Source organism: Amphiura filiformis, chromosome 20, assembly GCF_039555335.1.
Source record: "Amphiura filiformis chromosome 20, Afil_fr2py, whole genome shotgun sequence".
Classification (NCBI taxonomy): Eukaryota; Metazoa; Echinodermata; class Ophiuroidea; order Amphilepidida; family Amphiuridae; genus Amphiura; species Amphiura filiformis.
This window is the reverse complement of record NC_092647.1, coordinates 26,077,499-26,100,660: the sequence shown is the minus strand read 5'-3', so window position 1 is coordinate 26,100,660 and position 23,162 is coordinate 26,077,499. Positions and strand designations below refer to the sequence as shown.

General features: G+C 33.4%; 1 protein-coding gene across 2 annotated transcripts in view; it reads left to right on the top strand.

Moving 5' to 3' along the window:
* LOC140141862 (glycine receptor subunit alpha-2-like) overlaps window positions 1-16,895 on the top strand; it is a 243,418-nt gene extending 226,523 nt beyond the window's left edge. For both annotated transcript variants that reach the window (XM_072163733.1, XM_072163734.1), the window contains exons 6-9: window positions 365-496; window positions 2,089-2,318; window positions 3,634-3,723; window positions 6,196-16,895. In XM_072163733.1, coding sequence (XP_072019834.1) covers window positions 365-496; window positions 2,089-2,318; window positions 3,634-3,723; window positions 6,196-6,438 — 695 coding nt within the window. In that variant the 3' untranslated portion in view covers window positions 6,439-16,895. The remainder of the gene's footprint in view (window positions 1-364; window positions 497-2,088; window positions 2,319-3,633; window positions 3,724-6,195) is intronic.
* Window positions 16,896-23,162: the final 6,267 nt, after the last annotated feature.

The following is a 23,162-nucleotide window of genomic DNA, read 5'->3' as shown; positions in this document are numbered from 1 at the left end:
CTTTATCACCATCATCCAGCCGTAGTACTGTGCAATATATTGGAGAAATCCTACATTGTTTTATAGAAAATACATCTTGATATGGGATTAAGTGAAACATTTCAATATGACTTCAGATATTTAGGATATGCGATTTTGACCACATTTTTTACCCAAAAATGTCATTATTACAATTGATATAACTTCCTCAAGGATCCTTCGCAGCAAATTTTATATAAAATTTTAAATAATTACCACTTTTTTCTTTTTTCGTGTGAATTCTTTTCAAACCTGTTATAGATAAAAAGCATTTTAAAAGTGCATTAATTATGAGATGCATTTATTAATGGCAATAAATAATCATGACATTTCTTTTACTTTTCAGATGCTTATACTACCGAAGATTTGGAGTTGACAATAAAAGATGAAGACATCAATATAGAGAATGGTTTATCAATTCCGAGATTTGATCTGTTAAACCATACATCGAGTTTAACTATTGAGAAATATGCAGTGGGTAAGCACGTATAATTGAGATAATAGGTCACTCTGCTTGTTAATTTTAAATATTTGTTTCCAAAAATCAAAAACAAAAACATCAAAACTTCTGTTTCACAGTTCTTTTGTTTCTTAATAGTATGCTATACGGCTTTCTTCCCGAAACGTTCGAAAACATCGCCCTCTATAATAATCATATAATAATTAATAATAGTCATCATAATACAAAGTGACCAGTAATATAGTTATACGGTACTCATCATTATGTAACGACAAATAAAAGACATAAAAGATGTACTGGTAAAATGCACTGCTATACCATAAATATGCTTTATATTATTTAAAAAAATGACGAATCCCGTTAAAAGTGAAGGATAAGTCATTCAAATTGTCATTTGGTATTTAGCATGTGTTCGCGACATTGCCACGCCAGAATTCACACTAAGAAGCGTCGTGTTCGAGCGAATATCAAATATTTAAATGTCATTCAGAAATCCGTTAATCGCAAACTACATTGTACACTTGTCATTTAGAATATTAACAAATGTAGTAATATTAATCCCTAACATAAATCAGCTAAACATATGCGTTTTGAAGTCACGAGAGACAAGTCTTCAGTAATCACTACGAATAATAATCCAATTATATGGACGCGATATAAAGACGGACAGAACCTTTCAGCTTTTTTCATATTTTATCGATATTTCTGAAAAGATTTGGTCGTCCTCGATGAAACCATGTCCTCGAGTTCCTGCAAGTTACTCTAAGCAGTTATTGATTTATTATTTTGTATAGAGCGGTTAATTGATGACTGAACCAATGAAACAAGTGATAGTAATTATTCTTCCGCTCTTTCTTACAATTCGCAGAACACAAAAAACAAAAATGGAAGAATCATAGTAATAGTGTTGACAAGATAACCGATTCAGAAGATTTCTCAGGGGAAGGAACATCATAAAATGGGGGACTTTGCACTCTCAGAAATGCATTAATTAATTACATATTTAAAAGTTTACATTTTGGAAAGAAAATTAGTCAAATTAACTTTTTTTTGCAAAAACACAATATTTTGTGTAAAATCACAAATTTAAAACATATTTATTGCCTCAAATTTATGTAAAAATACTACAGAAAAGGAGAAATCCAAAACTGGAAATTAATTTTTTAATATTGGATTTTTTTTTGGATTTGTTGACCAATTAAGTCCAACAATGTGACGTTTTACCATTTGTTCCTAATATAGTAACCTTTAGTCCAAAATTGGCCTTTAGTACTAGGTCAATAATTACAAAACGAACTTGGTCAATAATTACAAAATGAGGCCAGTATTCAAAAATGAAAACCCGTTTCTGGAATTTTAGGGAAAAGAATATTTAAGTGTCTAGATTTAAAAATATAACACGTATATTAGAGACAAAAAAATGGGCTTCTGGTGATATTCTCCAGAATTGGTGTTTTTACACCAAAGCTGTATTTACATGCATATTTAGATTTCTTGACAAATTTCCATGCCAAAAATATAGATTTGTATATATATTGCATGAATAATTATTGTCCAATCGAATCTACCATACCCGATACTAACACCAACTTTGTTTAATATCGTTTCAGGACCATTTTCAAATGCTCAAGTGCACTTCTACTTCCAGCGTCAAATGCAGGCATTTTTTCTCACCGTTTACATCCCGACCGTATTACTCGTCAGTATTGCTTGGCTCTCCTTCTGGATCGATGCTAAAGCAGCGCCCGCACGCGTGGCTCTTGGTATCACCACGGTGCTTACTGTCACCACTATGACAGCTGGCATCCAGGAAACTTTACCAGTGGTGACGTATGCCAAAGTAACGTAACTCTTAATATTTCAGGTTTATTTTAAAATTGTGAGTTTAGTTGTTTTTCGATTTCACCCATAGTAGCTAGTATTCTGCAGAATCAAGAAGGCTGTGATCACCCTGGCGGAATACCGTCGCTTTTCAAATATGTCATTGTAACAGATACAGTGGGACTAATCACTGATGTGATTCAGCCCCATTCTGTAAAAGTCGGTGATTAATAGTGGGTGAACTAGGTATGTTACAGTTACCACAGAGGTGGGGAGGGGGCAACATTGTACTACTACTGTAGTTGACATCATGGATTATGCTAACATGTATAATATAAATTTAAAACGAGTATAGCGTTTGGAAGAGGAAGGGTATCGAAATTATGTAACCATCTAGTCATACTGACTAAGAAAATCTATGACTTATTTAGGACGTACTCAGTTATTATTAAAAATTCAAATGTCATATTTTTGGTTCCATGGTGGTCAAAATATGAAAACGCTCCGACTTTGACGAATGACGTGGTATAATGTTCGCTTTGAAATAAAGAGTTTGCACAATCTAGAATGGGAGTTGACCTATTATGATGTGTTACGTAGGTAACGAAACGGGAGTGAGCAAGTATAAAATTTGACCATGTATAACGTTTGATAACCTTTTCCCACCAACATCTATTCCGGTTTAATTGCTGTCATACATTTTTCTGTAAGGCATGATATCAGCATACTACTGGTAGTAGTGCAGTTTTGCTTGGCCACCAAAAGCCTTCCCCCCCCCCCCCACCATTTGGCGAGATCTAGCTCACGCACTACATTAATTGCACGATTCTTGTAAATCGTACCAAAATTAGCAGATGAATTAATTGAGGCATAATCTTTTTTGGGTATTATAGAATTTTACCGTTTACCTCATATTTAATTTGTCATGTGTTACCATTCCCTGTCACAACACACAGAACACACCTAACACATCACACATAACACACATAATTCCATTCCTAGAATTCATCACAATGCAACTAAAGTTTGTTCGGTTTAGATAAGGCGGACAAAATAAGACTCATAACACCGTGTATTGATATAGAATTACATGCACGCAGTTGGGCGCAATGCTTACGCTAGTTGTGCGTTGCGTAATGCGTGACTGGCACAGCCTTTTACGCGAGCGTGAGTTGGGACTTTATTGACGCGCGCAGTAACAAAATCCGAATAATGTCCGCCTTATAATTTAGCCAAACAAACTTTTTTTAATTTCTGGAAATTCATCATAAATACAGATCAGTCCTCTATTAATCGGGGTAAAATATTGACATGTTATTTCGATTTCTCCTCAGGCAATTGATGTATGGTTGGCGACATGTCTGATATTTGTATTCACATCACTTTTAGAATACGGATTTGCAAACTATTTACTAGTAGTTGAGGTATGTTATAATGGGTCTGGAAGTAAGTATTTTATTTACAACGTTGTTAAAAAATGGTATTGTAAAATATTTTTGGCAAACATTTTTGGACAAATATTTTGTCAACTCTTTAATAACATTATGTTAAAATGTTTTGCATCTAGTTTTCAAAGATGTTTTTGGAACGTTATTAAAACGTTTTACACGTTTATATAACCCGACAATAAAACGTTTTGTGTTAACTAGAAGGAAAGCATAATGGGCGTTTTAAACCACCTTTTTCCGTGGTCACGCAATGTTCTAAAAAACTACTTAGAGACCATTGAATATTAGTTTGATTGTTGAACACATCCTTCGTTTAAATCTATATGCGATCAGCATTTATTCATTTATTTATTTTGTGGGACTTAAGAGCACATCAGACGCACCAAATTGTGTTCTGAATACAAGGAATGTCCTTCTGATATCAACTGATTTTTTTTTCGTGATATAATACACATTTTAAAGGCCATTTATAAACAAAAGGCCGACCACGTCAAAATGTTCACATGATGGTTGGCTTAAGGGATCTAAAATGAGCGTTTATTGCGTTTCGACAGTATTTTTTGTGGGACATGAGAGCACCTCAGACCTATCGAATTGCATTCTGAATACGAAGCATGTCTTTCTGATAATTATCAAATAATTTTCATTTTTGAAAATCACAATATAATACAAATTTTATGACAAATTATAAAAATTTGATATTTTTCAAATTTTTCATATATAACAGTCCTCGAAGTAAATTATATCAATCTAATGACATATTCTTAAAGTGTATGTAGCAGGGAGGAAAAGCCGACGGTCAATTGAAAATTTTGACCTTTCATATTGAAGATATGGATTTTTTCCCAAAAAGACCTAATTTTTTTTGGTGTTTTTAAATTACGAATTTCAAAAAATCAAAATTATTTGATTTCAGAATGACATTCTTCGTATTCAGAATGCAATTCGATATGTCTGATGTGCTCTAATGTCCCACAATAAATACTGTCCAAACGTTCATACCCCAGCCCTTAAGTACATGTAAATAGAGTTATAAAACTTACTTCGAGGCAATTAAATATAATTTGCCATAACATTTGTATTATATCGCAATTTTCAAAAAACCTCGTATTCAGAATGCAAAAACTACTGTGCAAAGTTGGGTGACCGAGCTTTTAAGGAAAATATTTTATTTATTTATTTATTCAATTGTTTATTTATTTATCATATATTCATTTATATATTTATTTATTCACTTATTTATTTATCGCAATTTTAAAAAAACCAAACTTATTTGATATCAGAAGGACATTCCTCGTATTCAGATTGCAAAAAATACTGTGCAAAGTCGGGTGACCGAGCTTTTAAGGAAAATAATATTCAAGTATACTTATTTGTGTATTTATTTATTTATATATTTATTTATTTAATTATCTGTCTATCTATTTAATTATTTAATTATTTAATTATTTATTGATTGATTAATTGATTGATCGATTTTGCTGATTTTATTGATTATTTGATAACTCGGATTGAGGATTTCAGATTGTGACATCTTTATAATCAGTTTCCGCTGAAGTTTGCGATGGAAAGTGATGGAAAGTTATTCATTCCATAACACATGTACGTAACTCGAAACTAGCCCGAAAGAATCTCAAACGAAACATTTAAAACTTTCACAGAGACGACATTTTTCTGTAGAACAATTTGCGGGTTTTTTTTGTTTGCTTGCTTGCTTGTTTTTGCTTGCTTGCTTGCTTGTTTTTAATTTGGCAATTTTATTACATTATCACCGCGTGCGCAGATGGAGAAAGGTAAGACTGATCGCGCTGGGTGATGAAAGTCAATGTCACGCGTCTGTTGATTATTTTCCCCATTGTCAATAATAATATTTGAACTATAATCTATTCAACTGGACTTACTAATTTTGAGTGGGAAATGTTCACTTCCACTCCTGCACACATCATCAGCCCTACTGTCAGCTAATGAATGCAATAGATGTTATTGTTGTCTTTTGAACAAGAAGTGTGTGGGTCATTTGAGGAGAATATAACTGAAAACAAAATGTGTTCATTTATGCAATAGGCTAAGTCACGTCATAAATTGGTCACACTATCATAAGTTATTATTTCACCTTACGTTTTCTCAGTCCACCGTCACTGTCATCTGTTATAGGAGTGTTTTCCCAAGAAAAAACATTTTTTAACAACAGCTAACGTATTCTAAACTTTTGTCAATGTTTACCACAGACACGTATAATTGTACATATTGTGCAAATTTCTGATCTCAAAACAATATAACACTGTTCAAACACTGGATATATTTTACCCATCGTTTGGAACAACTAAGAATTACCCAATTGATAATGTGGTGTGTTATTTGTAATGGGGGTGTTTTACTCAATTATTGAGTAATAAACATAATTAGCAATAACAATATGTATTTTATCATGCATTTTACTACTATAAGAATCGTGCCAAAGCCAAGAGGAAGAAATGTGACGACATAGAAGCAGCTCATCCGGCAAATAACGATGTCGGAAAAGGCTTCCGACAACTGCCACCAGACGAGAATAATACAACGGGACCAGTGCCACCGGTAAAGACTCTATTTTTGACGTCCGGCAAACTTGATGCATACGCTAGGATGGGCTATCCGCTAGGTTTTGCTATTTTCAACATCATCTACTGGGTGTATTATTTAAGTAATTAGACTCATGATAATTGATACAAAAAATAATTGCATGAAGTTATAAAATTGGATGCATTTGTAATTCCTTATGTTAGCAATATCATTCTGGATAAATCACACTTTTAACTTCAGGTAATATCAGGATGTCAGCCTTTGTAAGAGTGTTGTTATTCTAGCATTAGTCACAAAGCTGACATTTCTTAAAAACACAAGTCGTGACAAGATTTGAAGGTTGAAATTTATATACTTCACTCTAACATTTTGGAGTCAACTTACGGATATTGCCAGCCTCAATATTATGCATGTGATATAACATTGTTGTTCTCTTCCTCTGGTATTATAAAAGACAATTATTCTTACAGTAAGTTTACCAAGTCTTTCATATAAGAAGCTTAATATCTGGGAAGCGTTTGCGACAATGTTATAGTTTAAAGCACATTACAGTTTCACGGAAATCATGTTAGCTTAATATTAATACAATGCCTGGGATGCTAAAAGTAGATCGCGTTTCTTTTTCATTTTGTGCATAAACGTACTGCATGAAATAGGAATGAAAGGATCAAACTTATTGCAGGCATACAGATGAACGGTTTTGGAATATTACCAAAATTTAGTCGTTGACATTATACATTTTAAGCTAGCCACTGTTTAGTTATAAAACTGTTTTACGAACACCTTAGTATGGAATTACCAAGAAACAACTGGGGACTTATATTGATTGAAACTTTAATGTGTTTTAAAACTTATATCTGAGGAATTACAAATACTATGAATCAAAATAAATGTAACTCGGCTGAACTAAATTCAAATCAATTTTGTAACGATGTCGGTTTAAACTGTTTTATTTCTTTTCCTGTTTTGTTATTTTTGTTATATTATTCGTAATGATATATGTACATGTTATATAATTTGCATCGTTCATGTATGTTATTTTTGTATCGCCATTTAAAAGTATGAAACTGTTAAGATTATATTTCCTCATCCTCCTCTTTGTGACCTTCTTCTTTCTTCTAGTTCTCTGTTTTGTCTTTCGGGTTTTGATTCTTTCCTGTCGTTCTCGTATCATAATTCTGTTTCTCGTCTCTTTAGTTTTCATTCTTCTTCTTTCTTATACTTCCTGACAACAGATGCCAAATTGCGTCAGAGTGTATTGTAAGAAAATGTGTGGGGGTGTGTGAGTATACGGGGTGTGTGTGCAGTTGGGGTGCGGGTGCGTGAAATGTGATATGAGTTTGTGTGGATAATAGAGCTTTTCATGATGCAGTCATGTCTACAGTAGAATTCATCTCGACCTTTGCAGGACTTAACCCCATTAAAAGCTATTAAACCAAGATAACACTCATTGAAACAGCTCAACTGATTAAATCGGATCTTCTCTGGTTGTGCACAAGTGTCTGTTTTCATGTGCGATATCGCAATAAAGCTGGTATTCATAGCTTCAGTTGGGTAACCGATTATAAAGGAAACGAAAGGAAACAATGGTATGTGTACCTTTGTTCACGAAATGAGACAATGGCGTGCTTTTTGTAAACCAGCATTCTTGAAAATGAGCAACATAATGATTGTTGACTTAACACGGTTTGGAAATAATTTCTTCATATTTTTGGTGTTATCTGTCGTTTACATGTCCTTCCTAAAACACAAAAGTGCGACCCTCTCCAAACACCTAAATTAGCTAAAAATTTAGGACATGTTACAAAACTATATTGTCTAGAATTTTAGAAGAGTACTTTTAATATTGGCCGGTTATTTTTCACACAGCGACGTTAACTAGGCAATGTACTATTACCTATAACATTAACTAAAACACCAAAGTACGAATATTTCCAAACATCTAAATTAGCTAAAAATTTAGGACATGTTAAAAACTATATTTTCTAGAACTTTAGAAGAGTACTTTTAATATTGGCCGGTTATTTTTCACACAGCGACGTTAACTAGTCATATCCCCATACTTTTAACGTAGGGCTATTTGTAGAGGTCACGCGTCAATGGGAAAGAGCACTGTGTATTGTGTATAGGAAAACGGACAGTAACTGCAGTATGTGATACGAGTTTGGTTGTAAGTAGGTTTTAAATTTGAATTCTTCTTACACTTTTGCCCGTACAGTCTCTGTCGATGATATTTCCTCTTTGCATACATTATCTTGTCTATCAATGTTTCCCCTTTGTGTATGAAACATAAGTTTTATTTTCAACCAACATATCCACAAAATGCCGAGTTGTGTTTATTTCGATTTATTCAATCTATTATATCTATCACTATAATAACTTTCTCACAGCACTGATAAATGTCTCCCTACCGTACCAAGATGGCCTTTCACCCATTATCGTCAGCGATTGTTGAATTGATGTATGTATTGAGATGCTTGCTCGGAACTATTCCATGACGATCCCTATGAATACCTTCTAAAACCAAACGATTCAAACTTGACAAAACCGTACTTGAACTTATTTTATATTTCTCAGCCAATCGTTTGAAATCTTGTTAATATTCTTTCTAATATAGATTTTAGGAAGTTGACACAATCTATATAAATACTTATCGTGTCGTTTTTAGAGTGTACACTGATTGTGATATCAAATTCCCTCCAACTTCAAAGGTCCCTTTTTACCTTAAACTTTGAAATATACCATTACAATTCATCCACACCAATGGGTTACAAATGTACAAATCGAACTGGACCAAATTATTTAGAAACTTTTATAAGGCATTTTTTAAACAGACCTAGCTTTAATTTTCATGTGTTATAATAAATATAACAATCGTCATAATTTATTTTCTTTAATAACCTTTGCAATGAATCCGATGCCTGAATTTACAATTTGCATGCTCTGACTGATTATACCATATATAATTTCCAATATATATATAATTTGCATGATTCTGCATTATACTAAACTGCATGAAGTTACTAAGTTAAGTTGACTAAGAAATAAAATCTGTGCTCAAAACAAAAAATTGAAGCTTTATGGGAATGGCACTTTGACCGACGGAAGATATGCATATTTTACTGGCATGACGGAGAGTTCTAGAAGCATGTCATAATTTTGCTGAGAAGGTTGACACGAACATTGCAACCGTCGTCTCATAATAATTTATATACTTGGACAGTTCATCGATAAATCATCTAGCATGAAAAGGTATTTTCAATCAGCTGTGCTATGCTCATTAATTAATTTCACCAGTTTAGAAAATAAAATGCGAATTAATTGAAAGTTATACAAGACAACAGATGTGTAAAAATGAACATATAGATGAGTTGACCTCAATGTTTATCAACAAAGGCCAGGAACTGATATATCGATATGCTTGAGCAAACTCCATACAACAACTACACTGTTCAATAGCCTTATTGTGATGTGGCGGAAGTTTTAAAAGCACAGGCCCTGAACAAATATATGATATAGACAATGACGTCAGAAGTCAACTCATCTATATTGATATAACGGGCGATAGCAAGCTGAGCAACTCGCTAGATAAAATCGTCGTGATTCACGCATATTAACGAATATAAATAACACCAACTATAAACCGTCCGCAACCACGCCCCTTTTAAGCAATATAACTACAGAGGGCGTCATGTCGAGTTTTATGGTACATGGTTAATATCTAGACTAATTCCAATCAGTCGTCTACACTGCGAATGAACTGTGTTATGCTTCGTAGTGACGACTGATTATCTTTCAGTTCATATTGTGGCGGGCTCGTGAAAATATTCTCTCGCGACTTTGGTTAATGCGCCATAGCGCGACTGACTAGCGGCGCCCGTGTACCGCGCCATGTGTACTGCGCCGTTGTGACAAGATCACGCTCTGAAGTTCTAAAAACAACAAACTCGGTCTTGGACACTGCGCAGTCTCAGTGAAAGTTTGCAACCTGCTCAATATTCAAGAATCTGGTTGCAAATCCAGAAGGTTGACGAATGAGGGCAGCAGTCTAGTTGCTACCTACGCCCGGCGACCGTGTTAGTGTTATAGGGACGGTTTATGGTAAATAATGTTGTTATTCTGTATAGTGCAAATATCACGACGAATTATGATTTAAAGACTGATATTGTCCAAGTTGATGCACTGCAACCATAATAACTGAAAATGTTCATCAATAATTTACCCGCCTAACTTTGAAATGAAACATAAACACAACAATTAAATGCTAGAAAATTGTCACAACTTATAATTTAACCATGTGTTATGAATTATTTTTAATTTGAATATTGTTTTCAAATCATGGATAAATTCATTTGCATTTACAAAATATGCAGAGAATATCTAATGCATTCTAGATATTGATATAATTATTCATTTGCTGATAAAAAAGCATGATAATGCATGTCGTGTATAACAAGACTATGTTTAGCAATACAAACTGATAAAGGGACAGGTAATTTTGAAGATGAATTATATTATACAATTTTCTAATTGTTATTTCCACTTTTTCACTATAAAGCACCAGCATCTTTCTTTGAAACATCTACAGCATTGGGAAATAATACAAAGAATACAGGGTTTTAATAATGGACCCTGAGGGTAGGGAGAAATAAAGCAGGAAGTAGGTCCGCTAGTATCATATATATTCACGTACTTGTTATGATCAGTCATATAGAATAGTCCCGAGCAAGCATCTCAAGAAATAAATCAAGAACGAACGCTGACGAAAATGGTGAATACAAACATAAAGTCCTAAGATGAGTTGATAAAGATTTCTCAGTGCTGTAGAAGTGTCAAGTTATTTATTAAAGACAATTTTGCACACAAGTGTGTCTTTGTCACTATATATTATATATATCTATACATATATTTTAAAACCTATGCTTTGTATATCGTGACATGTTGATTATTACTGTAATTGTTTGTTTGTATGTATGTACTGTATGTAGATATTGACCTATATAATAGTCATGTGACGGTACTACAAATTGCATGATTTGGGGCTAGTTACTGGCGGATTTGGGATGTTTGACATGGGAGTGCCACTGACAAAAATATTTCCTTTTCACCAATTTAGGGGTAAATTATTGTCATATATAACACAATGCTCTGAGCAAACGTTATGATTGTAGGAAATTAAAAAGTAAATAATGAAGAAGGAGGCGGTCTATATGCTTCACCCTAGCAGGGCGTAAGACAATGCAAGACACACATTAATATATGCGAGGAACGGAAATAAACGATGTAAGCCCGAGAAAATTAAAAACTGTTACATTACTTTTTCAAGTGACACATAAATAGTCTTTTTCGCATGCTTTAATTTGATTATTACATCATCTACTACAGACATCTTCCAGATCCGTCAGTACCTGTAATCATTTTGTAGAAAATAATTAGTAGTCGTCCTACGAACTTTTCCATTCAAATGTTATTTGTTTCGACTCGTGTAAGTTGCTTTGAAATATTAGAAATGAAATTCCATTAGAAGAGCTCATGTGCGAGTTGCTTTTCTCTTCCATCCAATCATTTAAAGCAAATTAAAAAGAATTAAAAAACGAACAAGCAATATAATTTGCTTCTTAAATTAGTCACTTGGGTTTTCTCTTGAATAATTCTTATCAATTTGACAAGAATTTATTTACTACTTCATTATTAAATCAGCATTAGTTTCGAAACAAATACACTGTAATGGAACGTCTGTTCATGGACAATATACGGTTATATACAATGCATCATGATATTAACGAACATTTCATCTTGCGCCAAAACATTTAAAAAATCATTGGTAATATTTTACTGATAGTACATGTAGGTGGGAGATGATGTAATGCATTCAATATAGAAAATGACAACTGCTAAAGTCCGCGCAGGCGCAATGGATTACAAGCTCTAAGATGCGCATGATTAAGCCTACAACGCATGTGCAGAAGATCATGAATGTTGTCTGTTTCTATATTTCATATTTAATATTCTTAACTACATGTAGTTGTTAAAATGTAGGGGTTTTTACTGTATAGCGTAATAATTATTATAAAAGAATGAAAATTACAACTTATGATCAAAAGCAATGTCAATAATGGGTGCGGTCTCTACTTACGATGAATAAAACTTTTCAATAACAGCAAAAATTTACATACTCTTGACCACATTCTTAATTCTAAAAGCACATTATTTACTAATAAAAATGTTGCACATCTTTTAAGCACTCGCTTGATATTGCATGCATTTCTACTATTTCCATTTCCGATCTTCTTGCTAAGCAAATTACAAAATATCATTTACCGGTAGACAGAAGCATTTTAAGGAAAATTATGTGGTCTTATTTTCAATAGTAAATTTTTCAAATCGTAACATAGAGAAACCATGCAAGGGCTAGAGCACATTATTGAGACTTGTTTGTAGACTTAATGGAGCCGTACAACACATCTGTTATATGATGCGTGTACACGAAATGAACATTTTTTTATTTAACATGTTGTTAATTTATTGGGAATCGTTTTAGAGTGTTTAGAGTCTGTATTAGTTCTTGTAAATATATATTGGGTCAGTGGTACATTCAGAAATAAAACTGCGGAGCAAATTTGAAACGATCTAGAATTAGCAAGTTGACGTTCTATAATTATATAGACGCAGTAGAATATCGGTACATTTAAAATGCAAATGATTCATTTCTTTTCAAAGACATTTCATGCCCTGACAAGTGAAAATGATTTATCTGCAATGAAATAGCACAGCACATACTGCATTTTATAATGGGAATAGACATTCAGAACACTAGACTGGATAAATGAAAGTGTCCGAAAATTCACTGCACGGAAAGGTCCTTGCATTATTGCCTGACAAGCATCCAGTAAAATCATTAGCATTGTGAGTCTAAAATTCTAAAATACAAATAAAAACATCTAAACGTTAACTCTCTTCAGATGTTTTCTTTTCGATACGAGTACTCGCCATAACTTCATAACCTACAGATCCTATATGTGAACGAAAAGAATATGTACAATTCAACTTTTCAACGTAGGGCCTATCTAATGTAAACAGTATGCTTCGACTACATTTATAAATACGCACGTGAGCACACCCGCGCTGCTATAAAAGCTTGTAGACAGTAAGTCTCGAAGTGAACTTCTACATATCAGGTGGTCTTCGTTTACATTTGAATGCAAAGGCGGAACAACACGAGACTACTGTGCAGCAAAATTGTCTATATATTTTGTTTAACTTTGTGATTATTATTGTAAACGTTTCCGTCATTTTTTTTTCGTCGGCAAATTCTTTCAAAATGTTGTTTTTGATAACATATTACAAATTTGGAATCACCCCATGTGTAATGATTTTGCTATTCAATTTAAATTTGATGATATTTATCTAAAGAGTGCCTATTCTTTTCTGTATAGTGGTCAATGCATGAGGATTTGGTCACGCTTACTGGTCTTGGTATTTCGTGCCCATGGATCACATGCGTATTTATAAATACATATAGTCCTAGCATACTGGTAAAATTCACTCGTCTATTTCAAGATTAAATCGATAATAATTAGTTTCTAAATACGAGGTATTGATGAACATTGACTTAGAGATTCGTAGATCAATACATTTGCTCCATACCAAACGAAAGTAAGTTCTTACAGTTATAATTGAAGACCGAATTAAAATACTAGTTTGCGTCTGACGTCAGGGCAAAGGCGCGACGTGAATGGTTATTGACCTGCGCTGTACAGCATTTTTGGTCTGGTTGACAATACGTCATACGCAAATTAGCCTTTTTAATTCGGTCTTCTATTTATCACGTAAAGCTGAATTTGCACTCGATTGCTGAGCGATTACGATGCATCACTTTTAAAAAAGCGATGGGCAATCGCAGAATTTTGCAGCGCATCGCTTGTCGCTTTTTGCATTTATACACGGCTGATCGCGATTGCAGACTAAATTAAAATAGTCCAAATACAAAAATACACTTTTAGGACATCCAATGATGATGCTGATAAATATTTTTGATAATTATTTTTTTTAATCAATTCACTTCCGAAAGTTACTAATTAGTAAAATAATAAATCCGTTGGTATGCAATGATTGGTCACTTGACAAGCGACATCGCGTAGGAGCAACAAAGCACCTCGTTCTTGCAAAAGCGATGGGTATCGATCGAACAGTTTGAGGCTCTACAAATGGGAGTAGACACAAAGTGCGATTCGCTTCATGATCGAGTATAACTTCAGCTTAACTCTGTTTACTTTGTTTCATAAGTCATGTGTATTATACTTACATGTTAATAGATGTATTGACTTAAAAATATAATTACTGAACTTCTTGCTGTGCATGAAGTGCGTTGTGTCGACTGAACAGTAATAGTTTTTAAGAATTGTTCAATATATTAGTTTAGACACTTGAAAAAAAATAATAATGTTAAATGTAGCTGATGTGTCTGATCAGTAACTTGTGTGTAATTGTACTACAACTTGATCCGTCCTGTAAAATTGGAAGCAGCCATACCGATTTTAATGCTATAATATCAAATTATTAATGATATTGTGGTAAGAGTACTTATTCAAAATATATTATATTACGCCATTACATTAAGCAAACAACAGAATACGCCCAGTCCTTCCTTTGTACATTTAAAGCCATAATGTGTGATTTGCTCCACAATAACGAATTTCTACTTTTTGCACCATTGTAATAGCCATTGGTGTACATGAATGTCCTGTGAAAGACTACGCCTGATTTGCTTTAATTTATTACAGTAAAATTTAACATTTATAATAAAACTGGGTATCCCCGGGTAGTTCACCGATCTAGTGCCGAATAAATACATCGCCTACTTGTGCATATTGAATCAGTGACGTACCGTATAAACTGTATGCATATCGCTATTCGTAGTACGTCTTGTTTGTACATCCAACAGCTACGTGTAGCTCCGCCAATAATCATGATAAATAATACCACTGGTTGTACGTCGACTTGATGCATAAACTGTGTGTATGTCGCTATTCGTCTTATACGTCTTGTTTGAATCCCATCAGCTGCGTGAAGCTCCCAATAATCATGATAATAATAATCACGATGATGAGGCTTCGTTTTAACTCATTTGTTTGTCTCGAAATTAAAAGGGGAAAATGCGATTAGTAGCTATTAGTGAAAACTAACATTTAAATAAGAATTTATTTTTCTTGCAAATCACACATTATTACAAGGAAGGAAAATATGGGAAAAGATGGAAAGACCAATACAACATGCTCGAAATTGATGAAAATTGCGAAATTGCATAAAAATATAGCTTAAAATGTTACAGGATGCTATGTAAGTAAAAATGTAATAATTTATGTGAGTTTTTATGGATGATCTTAAAAGATTGGAAGAAAAATTTGGAATATAAATTGATCATTTATCTAATAGTAGAACGGTTTTATTTTAATCACGGTTTTGAATTTTTTTCTAGGGAAACTCCTTTTTTTTGCTGTTTTGGTGTTATTAAACAGAACTGGCAAATGACCTCATTTGCTTATGTATAAAAGCAGCATAAAAATATTTTAATAATTAAAAAATATATTAATAGAAGAGAAATGCATTGTTTGTTGTCAAAAATATTGCATATTTGAGAACGTAATAAAAATAAACAAAAAATACCAGCTCGACAAACGAAGTTTGTGTTCTATCACTGTTCCGAATTCCCGAGAAAATCTTAAATATATAACAATACCTCATTTCAGGCTCTTTATTTCCCTACATCAATATCCTCACTTTCACGAAGTGATTATAGACCATGATTTTATGCTAATGCTGCTACGTAATCAAGTATGTGGTATCATTTACACATGTGTTGTTTGAAATACAGCCTTTTTGTGATATAGGAAATGTCATACATAAATTATATGGGGTCATAGGTCCCCTTTCATTACATACGGGCCTACATATACCCTCGTAGTTGGATAGCGTAGATAGCTTATTTAATGACGAATCCGGTGTATTATGGGTAATATTTTTACTAGTTTGGTACTAGATCGGCAGCAATATACTGACCAGTTTATGCCAAAATAACATTTTTATGGATTGCAGACCGAAGAATGAAATATGTATATCCTTTTTACAGGTTCCTCCGGAAATACGCAATTAAAGATCTAATTAAGATTAGATTAAGATCTAGGCCTTTTTTTTACTAGCCCTATATTTAAATCATACAGTTCGAGATTCAATAATTGACAAATTGTTCTATCGAAAATATGTATATTTCAATTATTACGACAATTTCATAATTTTGAAACGTGTTTATTATATTTTATTTAAACAACCTCTTGGCTCAGGTATTAACATAATTTACAGCGATAATAGTGCTGCTGGTATTATTTGTAGACCTGCCCGAATACTGACGATCCACGTATAACATTGGACAGATTCTTTGTAGTATAAGGAATGCTATGTTTTTTCCCAAATAAACAACCCGGGTTTGTAATTATTTGAAAGGGGCGTTTTTCAGAAGTAATAATAAAAAAAAAAACCTTAAAAATACGTCTTACGTCGGTTCGTTTGAGGTTCAAATCCAAAATGGCAGCGACCACGCAAAAAAAATCGGTACCTGTTGGGTACTCATAGCTTTGTATGACCAAACAAAATGTAGAATTGGCTGAACATACTTTGATGTACAGAAAAAAATTAACCGACGGTAACACTATTCATACCTTGTTGGTTTAATTCCCATTTAGTCTAGGATTAAGTTTATTACCATTACGTTAATATTTGTATCTTCCATAAATATTATATTCCGTTTTCTACATTTAGATTAACTGTTGACTAATGCTCACATTACATCCAGTTTTAACCACCGTTTATCAGTGGGTAGCCTAATGGATAGAGCCCCCGTCTAGTGATCGGAAGGTCGTGGGTTCGAATCCCATGTCGGCACATTTCCTTGCTTTTTGTTTCAAGTTGAGTTGTGTGCCGGTCAGAATTTGTATATATATTTGTTGTCTTGTTTAATTGTAACACTTTCGGTTGGGGTTGGTAAATTGTTCTTTCTTTCTGACTACAGTATTCATAAAGCTGTCCTCCAAAATAATAAGAAAGTATCTACAAGTAAGTCACATACCACATACTGCTTTTTACATACAACATATTAATAATTGTTCCCAAAGTAAATTACAGTATCTACTATTATAGCAAATCAGATGCCCTTTTATTTGCAAAGTAGTTCTTAAATCAATCTCAAAGTTCCGAGGGAGATGGTTCTTGATTTTCAATTGGAAAATCTTGGAATTCCGATTTTTGATTATTTCTGTTCAAATTTTTCCTGATTCTTAGTGAATTAGGAAAAAAGATCTCTAAACAACTTTTCTGAAAATTGCGGCCTAACTTGTACCATAGCGCCTCGAAATACACCCCAAATCTGCCGCACATCCCCGTTATTACATATCCACTAAGAGGCTCCCCCACCCGTGAATGAAGTATACGCTTCATTTAATAAAGCTTATTTTAAAGTAGATGGTGTTTTTAAGGAGATTTTTAACCACTCCATATTAATTGCAGTATTGTTAGTGACTAAGAAAGCATATGTTACTTTATACTTAATTTTAATGGTTTATTGTGACATTCAACCGTTAGTATTTTGTTCCGTACAGTCTCACCTTTAAGTAAGTCTGTTTTCCCCGATGTTTCTAAAAGTAAGTAATTCAAAAACAGTATTACTAAACCAATAATTTGTTTTGTTTGATGTAATGATAATGATGGGGGTAATAAAAACAACATTGTTGTAATTGTATGACCAGCTTATTTTGTGTTTTATTTTCTGTAACATAATCAGCCTGGGTTTTGTATACTGACTAATCTCAGGTATACGCGCAGAAAGAAGAATCTTGGTCAGCGTACAAGTTACCCCGATAGGAATTGCTTTATTCTATGTGGAGGTAATTTGTTTTTTGACCAGAATTCTGCTCGCTGTGGTATCCAGCAAATTGCCTCGGTGTATTAAAGTGACTGTAGAGATGGTGTAAAATAATTGTTTGATAGAAAATGTGTTTTTCGTGAGTTTACATTATGGTGCTCATAATGTAGTGAATTTACCTAAAATGGCGGATTTTGAGCTTTGTGGGAGGCACAATTTTGAACTTTATGCAAAGTTGTTCTGTTATTATCAAATTTATTGAGGTTTGAGGGGATATTTCCTAAACTTAAGCAATTGCCATTAGTCACAGCTAAAATATACCGTATTCATTCCAATAAGCGCTTAACAAAATAATTTTGGGTGGGCGCTTATTTTTTACTTTAAATATATATATATACCAATTTTTAGAAAATGAGAGAAGATTAAGAATATGGCTCTTAAACGTGATACGTACTCAGAAAGTATGAAGACCCCTGGGTCAAATGTTATAAACTTACGGTACAAAAACAACTGCGCGGATTCCTGGTTGTACAATAAACTCACGCTGTTTCTTTGTGTACAGTAAGTTTATAACATCTGACCCCAGGTGCCATTCAAACTTTCTGAGTGCTTCTACCACCTTTGAGAGACATCCAGCAAACACAAAAACTTTTAAAAACGTTTTTAATAAGTTATATTTTGGCTTTTGGTTTAGGTAAAAACGTTTTAATTACATTAACATGTCGGGTTATATGAAGGTCATGAAATCGTCGTTTTAAAACGTTTTGTATGAAAACACGCTACAATAATTTTTTTTTTAATTTTCAAAATGTTATTGTAAACTATTTTTGCAAACAATTTTTGCCAAATATTTTGTTAATACTTAAATAACATTATGTTAAAATATTTGCACCCAGCAAACACAGAAATGTTATTAAAATGTTTTTTCAAAACGTTTTAATAACATTTAAATGTCGGGTTATATAAAGGTCATGAAAACGTTTTAAAACATTTTGTATGAAAACACACTACAGCAATATTTATAAAAATGTGTTCAAAATGTTATTGTAAACTATTTTGCAAACATTGTTTGCCAAATATTTTAATCAACACATATATAACATTATGTTAAAATATTTGCACCAAGGAAACACAGAAATGTTCTTCAAACGTTTTTTCAAATGTCGGGTTATATAAAGGTTATGAAAATGTTTCTAAAACGTTATTGCAAAATATTTTGTCAACCCCAAAAAAACATTCTGTTTAGAATGTTTTGTGTCAAGTTTTCAAAAATGTTTTTTGGAATGTTATCAAAACGTTTTATACCCTTGATATAAGCCGACATTTAAACGTTTTCTGTCAAAAATTTTGTGTTTGTGTGTAGATTATCAAAAAAATGTTTTTTAATGTTATGAAAACGTTTTATACCCTTAATATATCCTTTATATTACCCGACATTTAAACGTTTTCTGACAACCTTTTATAACCTTTTTTGAATTATGTCGAAAACGTTTTGTGTTTGCTGGGTACCTCCCGCTTTCAAAACTGGTCGATTACAAATGCATTTAAGTTCTGGCGAACACTTATTTATATTAAGATTCAGTAAATATCACCTCAAACTTCAATAATTTTGATAATATCCCAATAATCTTGCTAAAATTCAAAAATGTTACCCCCACAAAACTCAAATTCAGTCCCCTTAAATCCGCTATTTTTAGCTAATTCACTACATTATCAGCGCCATAATGTAAACTCATGGAAAGCACATTTTCTATCAAACAATTATTTTACATCATCTCCTGACACACCCCATTTAATATTTAGCCCGTGCGGTTTATGCATACCCATTCCAGACCAGTCTTGGAATTTTGCAAAAAAATATTCCCTACTAAATGTCAAGTCTGTATTTATAACTACATATTTATAAATGCGCACGTGACCCATGGGCACGACATATGAAGAACAGCAAGCGTGACCAAATCCTCATGCCACTGACCACTATACAGAAAAGGATAGGAACTCTTTAGATAAATATCATCAAACTTCAGTATTAATTGAATAGCAAAATATGGGGGATTCCGAATTTGTAATATGTAATCAAAGACAACATTTTGAAAAAAATATTCATCGACGGAAACGTTTACAATATAATCACAAAGTTGAACAAAATAGACAATTTTGCGTGTTGTTTACCGCCTCATGCCTTTGCATTCAAATGTACAGGAAGACCGCCCGCTGTGTAGAAGGTCACTTCGAGACTTCCTGTCTACAAGCTGTTATGGCAGCGCGGAGGTGGTCACATGCGTATTTATAAGTACGTATTTATAAATATAGTCAAGGCATACTGGTTAGTGTCCGAAAAACTAGTGCCTGACACGTTTCCCACCCTTTTTTGTCCCTTTACATACAAAGAAAAATAGACTTTGCATGGTACTTCTGTTTTTGAAAGTTACGGTTTTAAGATTTGTTTTCAAAAACACATTTGCCCTTTCAGCTGAACAGGCATTAATTTTGCAAATCTTCATTCAATCACATTCAACTTCACTGCAACTGCAAAGATGCTTCGGTGTTAATCTTAGTCAGAGATTGGTCAAGTGTCAAGTGTAATATTCATGAATCCCATGCGTGTATTAAAATGTTTAAAAGCCCGCTTATTGAGTAGAGGCTTCTCCACTCGACACAAGCTTCATTATTATGGGCTGCACACAATCACAGAGATCAAAGGTTATGAAGGCATTATTAGAAGAAAATCTTTAGAACAATACTCTTACCTACTTCATGCTTCTTGAAGAACACAAAAGCCATGTTGATAAAAACCTAGTCCTGTAGGACTGTAGGACTGTATACCTGTATTTTATTTTTCAAAATGGCCGCCAAAAATTTTACAAATGCCTAAAATAGGCTGGTTTGAAAGGCGTTTTAGTGATAAAAAGTCCAATATGTGCAGATAATAATGAAGTTACGTCAAAACAAGAAACCATTTAAATATTGCTGCTTGTGCTCAAATTTTCAAAATGGCCAAAATGACGAATTTTAGTCAAATTAATTACTGGAAAGGTATTCTCAGGCCGATTGTTGTGATTTTTGTGTCTAGTGATATATTTTTCTAGACAGGACAAAGTCAATTAGATCCAAATCGCTGTCCTATGCTCAATTTGCAAAATGGTGGCCAAAATGGTGACTTTTATTTCAAATTACTTGAAAGGGTACGGTCCGATTACTTTGGGATGCAGAGGTAATGATGGTAGGTCACTTATATGTTCGACTATACAAATAAATCTATCCGAGCTTGATTTTTCTTGATTTTTTCTTGAATGAAGATAATTTTTGATAGATGGTTACACTTGTGGAATGTAACATGCCAAAGTATATCCCTATCCCAAAGTTAACCCATTTTACGGTATTCTCACGGTATTTTGTTTAGTTATGAGAAAGAGTGATATCGCCCTATGTTGTTATTGATTAACTTTGGTGCGTATATGAAACGTTGTAAATAAATATTTTACACCATAGAATATAAAACATAGTAATTTGATAAGTTAAAAATCTGAAATGAGGTGTGGGGAATGTTGGGTATTTTTAATTTTTTACAAAGAAACAATATCGCTCGAAAACAGTATAGCGAACAAGCTTAAACTGTAAATTAGCCCCCGATAGAGAGCAGGGCATATAGAATGAGGGAAATTAAAATGGATGACGGGCTGTCGTGAAGTTACGGTTACGTGCTCACCTTGTTTTCTTGCCCTGCGGGGCCATTATATATTGGAACCTCATTATTTCTTACTATGGAAGTATCCTGCCACAGTCCTCTAGCTTTTGAGGCCATGTGTCCTGAACTCGCCACCCCTAGCGTTACATCACAAATATTATGAATTTTACACCAATCGAGTTTCTAATTAGATTATTTCCACAATTATCAACCCTAAACTAGCAAAAGTATACATTTTTTTGGAAAACTGAAGGCATAAGCAATTCAAATATATCAACTCATTATACAGGGTGACCTTCAAGTTATACAGGGTGGAATAAAAAAAATCGGATAAAAATGGGTTCCTAAATGCATTGCTTATTACCAACTTGCAGTAATAAACTGGAAGTAAACAACATTCATTTGGTTAGAGGATATGGGGAGCCCACTGACTTTGGAATAAACCAAAATCACAGCTGTTTGGTAATCTCGGAATACAGGGTGTCCCAAAGTATGTTAGAATTTTTTACAATTCAACATATTTTGAACTGAAACATGTTGCCCCTAACTCATACAGAAAAAGTAAGTCCATATTCAGATTTCTCATCAAATTTCCCTTCAGAAAATCTATACTAAGTCTTTGACTATGGTAGGAAAAGTAATTGAAATTTTACAGTAACGTTTAGATTTTGAAGACATCCACATTACTTACTACAGTGTTTAAAATGAAAACGAGTAGTTTTGTATGGAAAAGTTTGTATTTTCTAGACTAAACCAATCATAAATGATAAAAATAATTAGTAGACTTGTTTAGCTGTAAGATCATGGGCCTTTTAAATGCTAAATAGAGTCAAAATCCAATTTACAGCCTTTACAGAAGCAGATTATGCACTAAAAAATCAATCCCATAGAGTTGGTATGTACCACATCCTCCACCTCCACATCCCCCACCTCCCCCACCTCCGCCACCCTGCCTATTCTGAAGTGTCAGTATTAAAAAGGCTAACGGAATTCTTTTACAGGGTTGAAAGTGCATTTTATTTGGCAATAAAATGAGACCACAGGCATGACAATAACGTCTTGGTTGGCAGAGATATCATCATTTAATTTGAGTCGAATTTGGGAAAATGTAACATCGCCACCTTTGTAGGATGGCGAGTTCAAGACGCACGACCTTGATACATGGCCCTCAGCCCTCTTCCATAGTGAGGACTTGCAACTAATATATGTTCTAATATATAATAGCACAGAAAAAAAAAAAAGCTAGAGTAT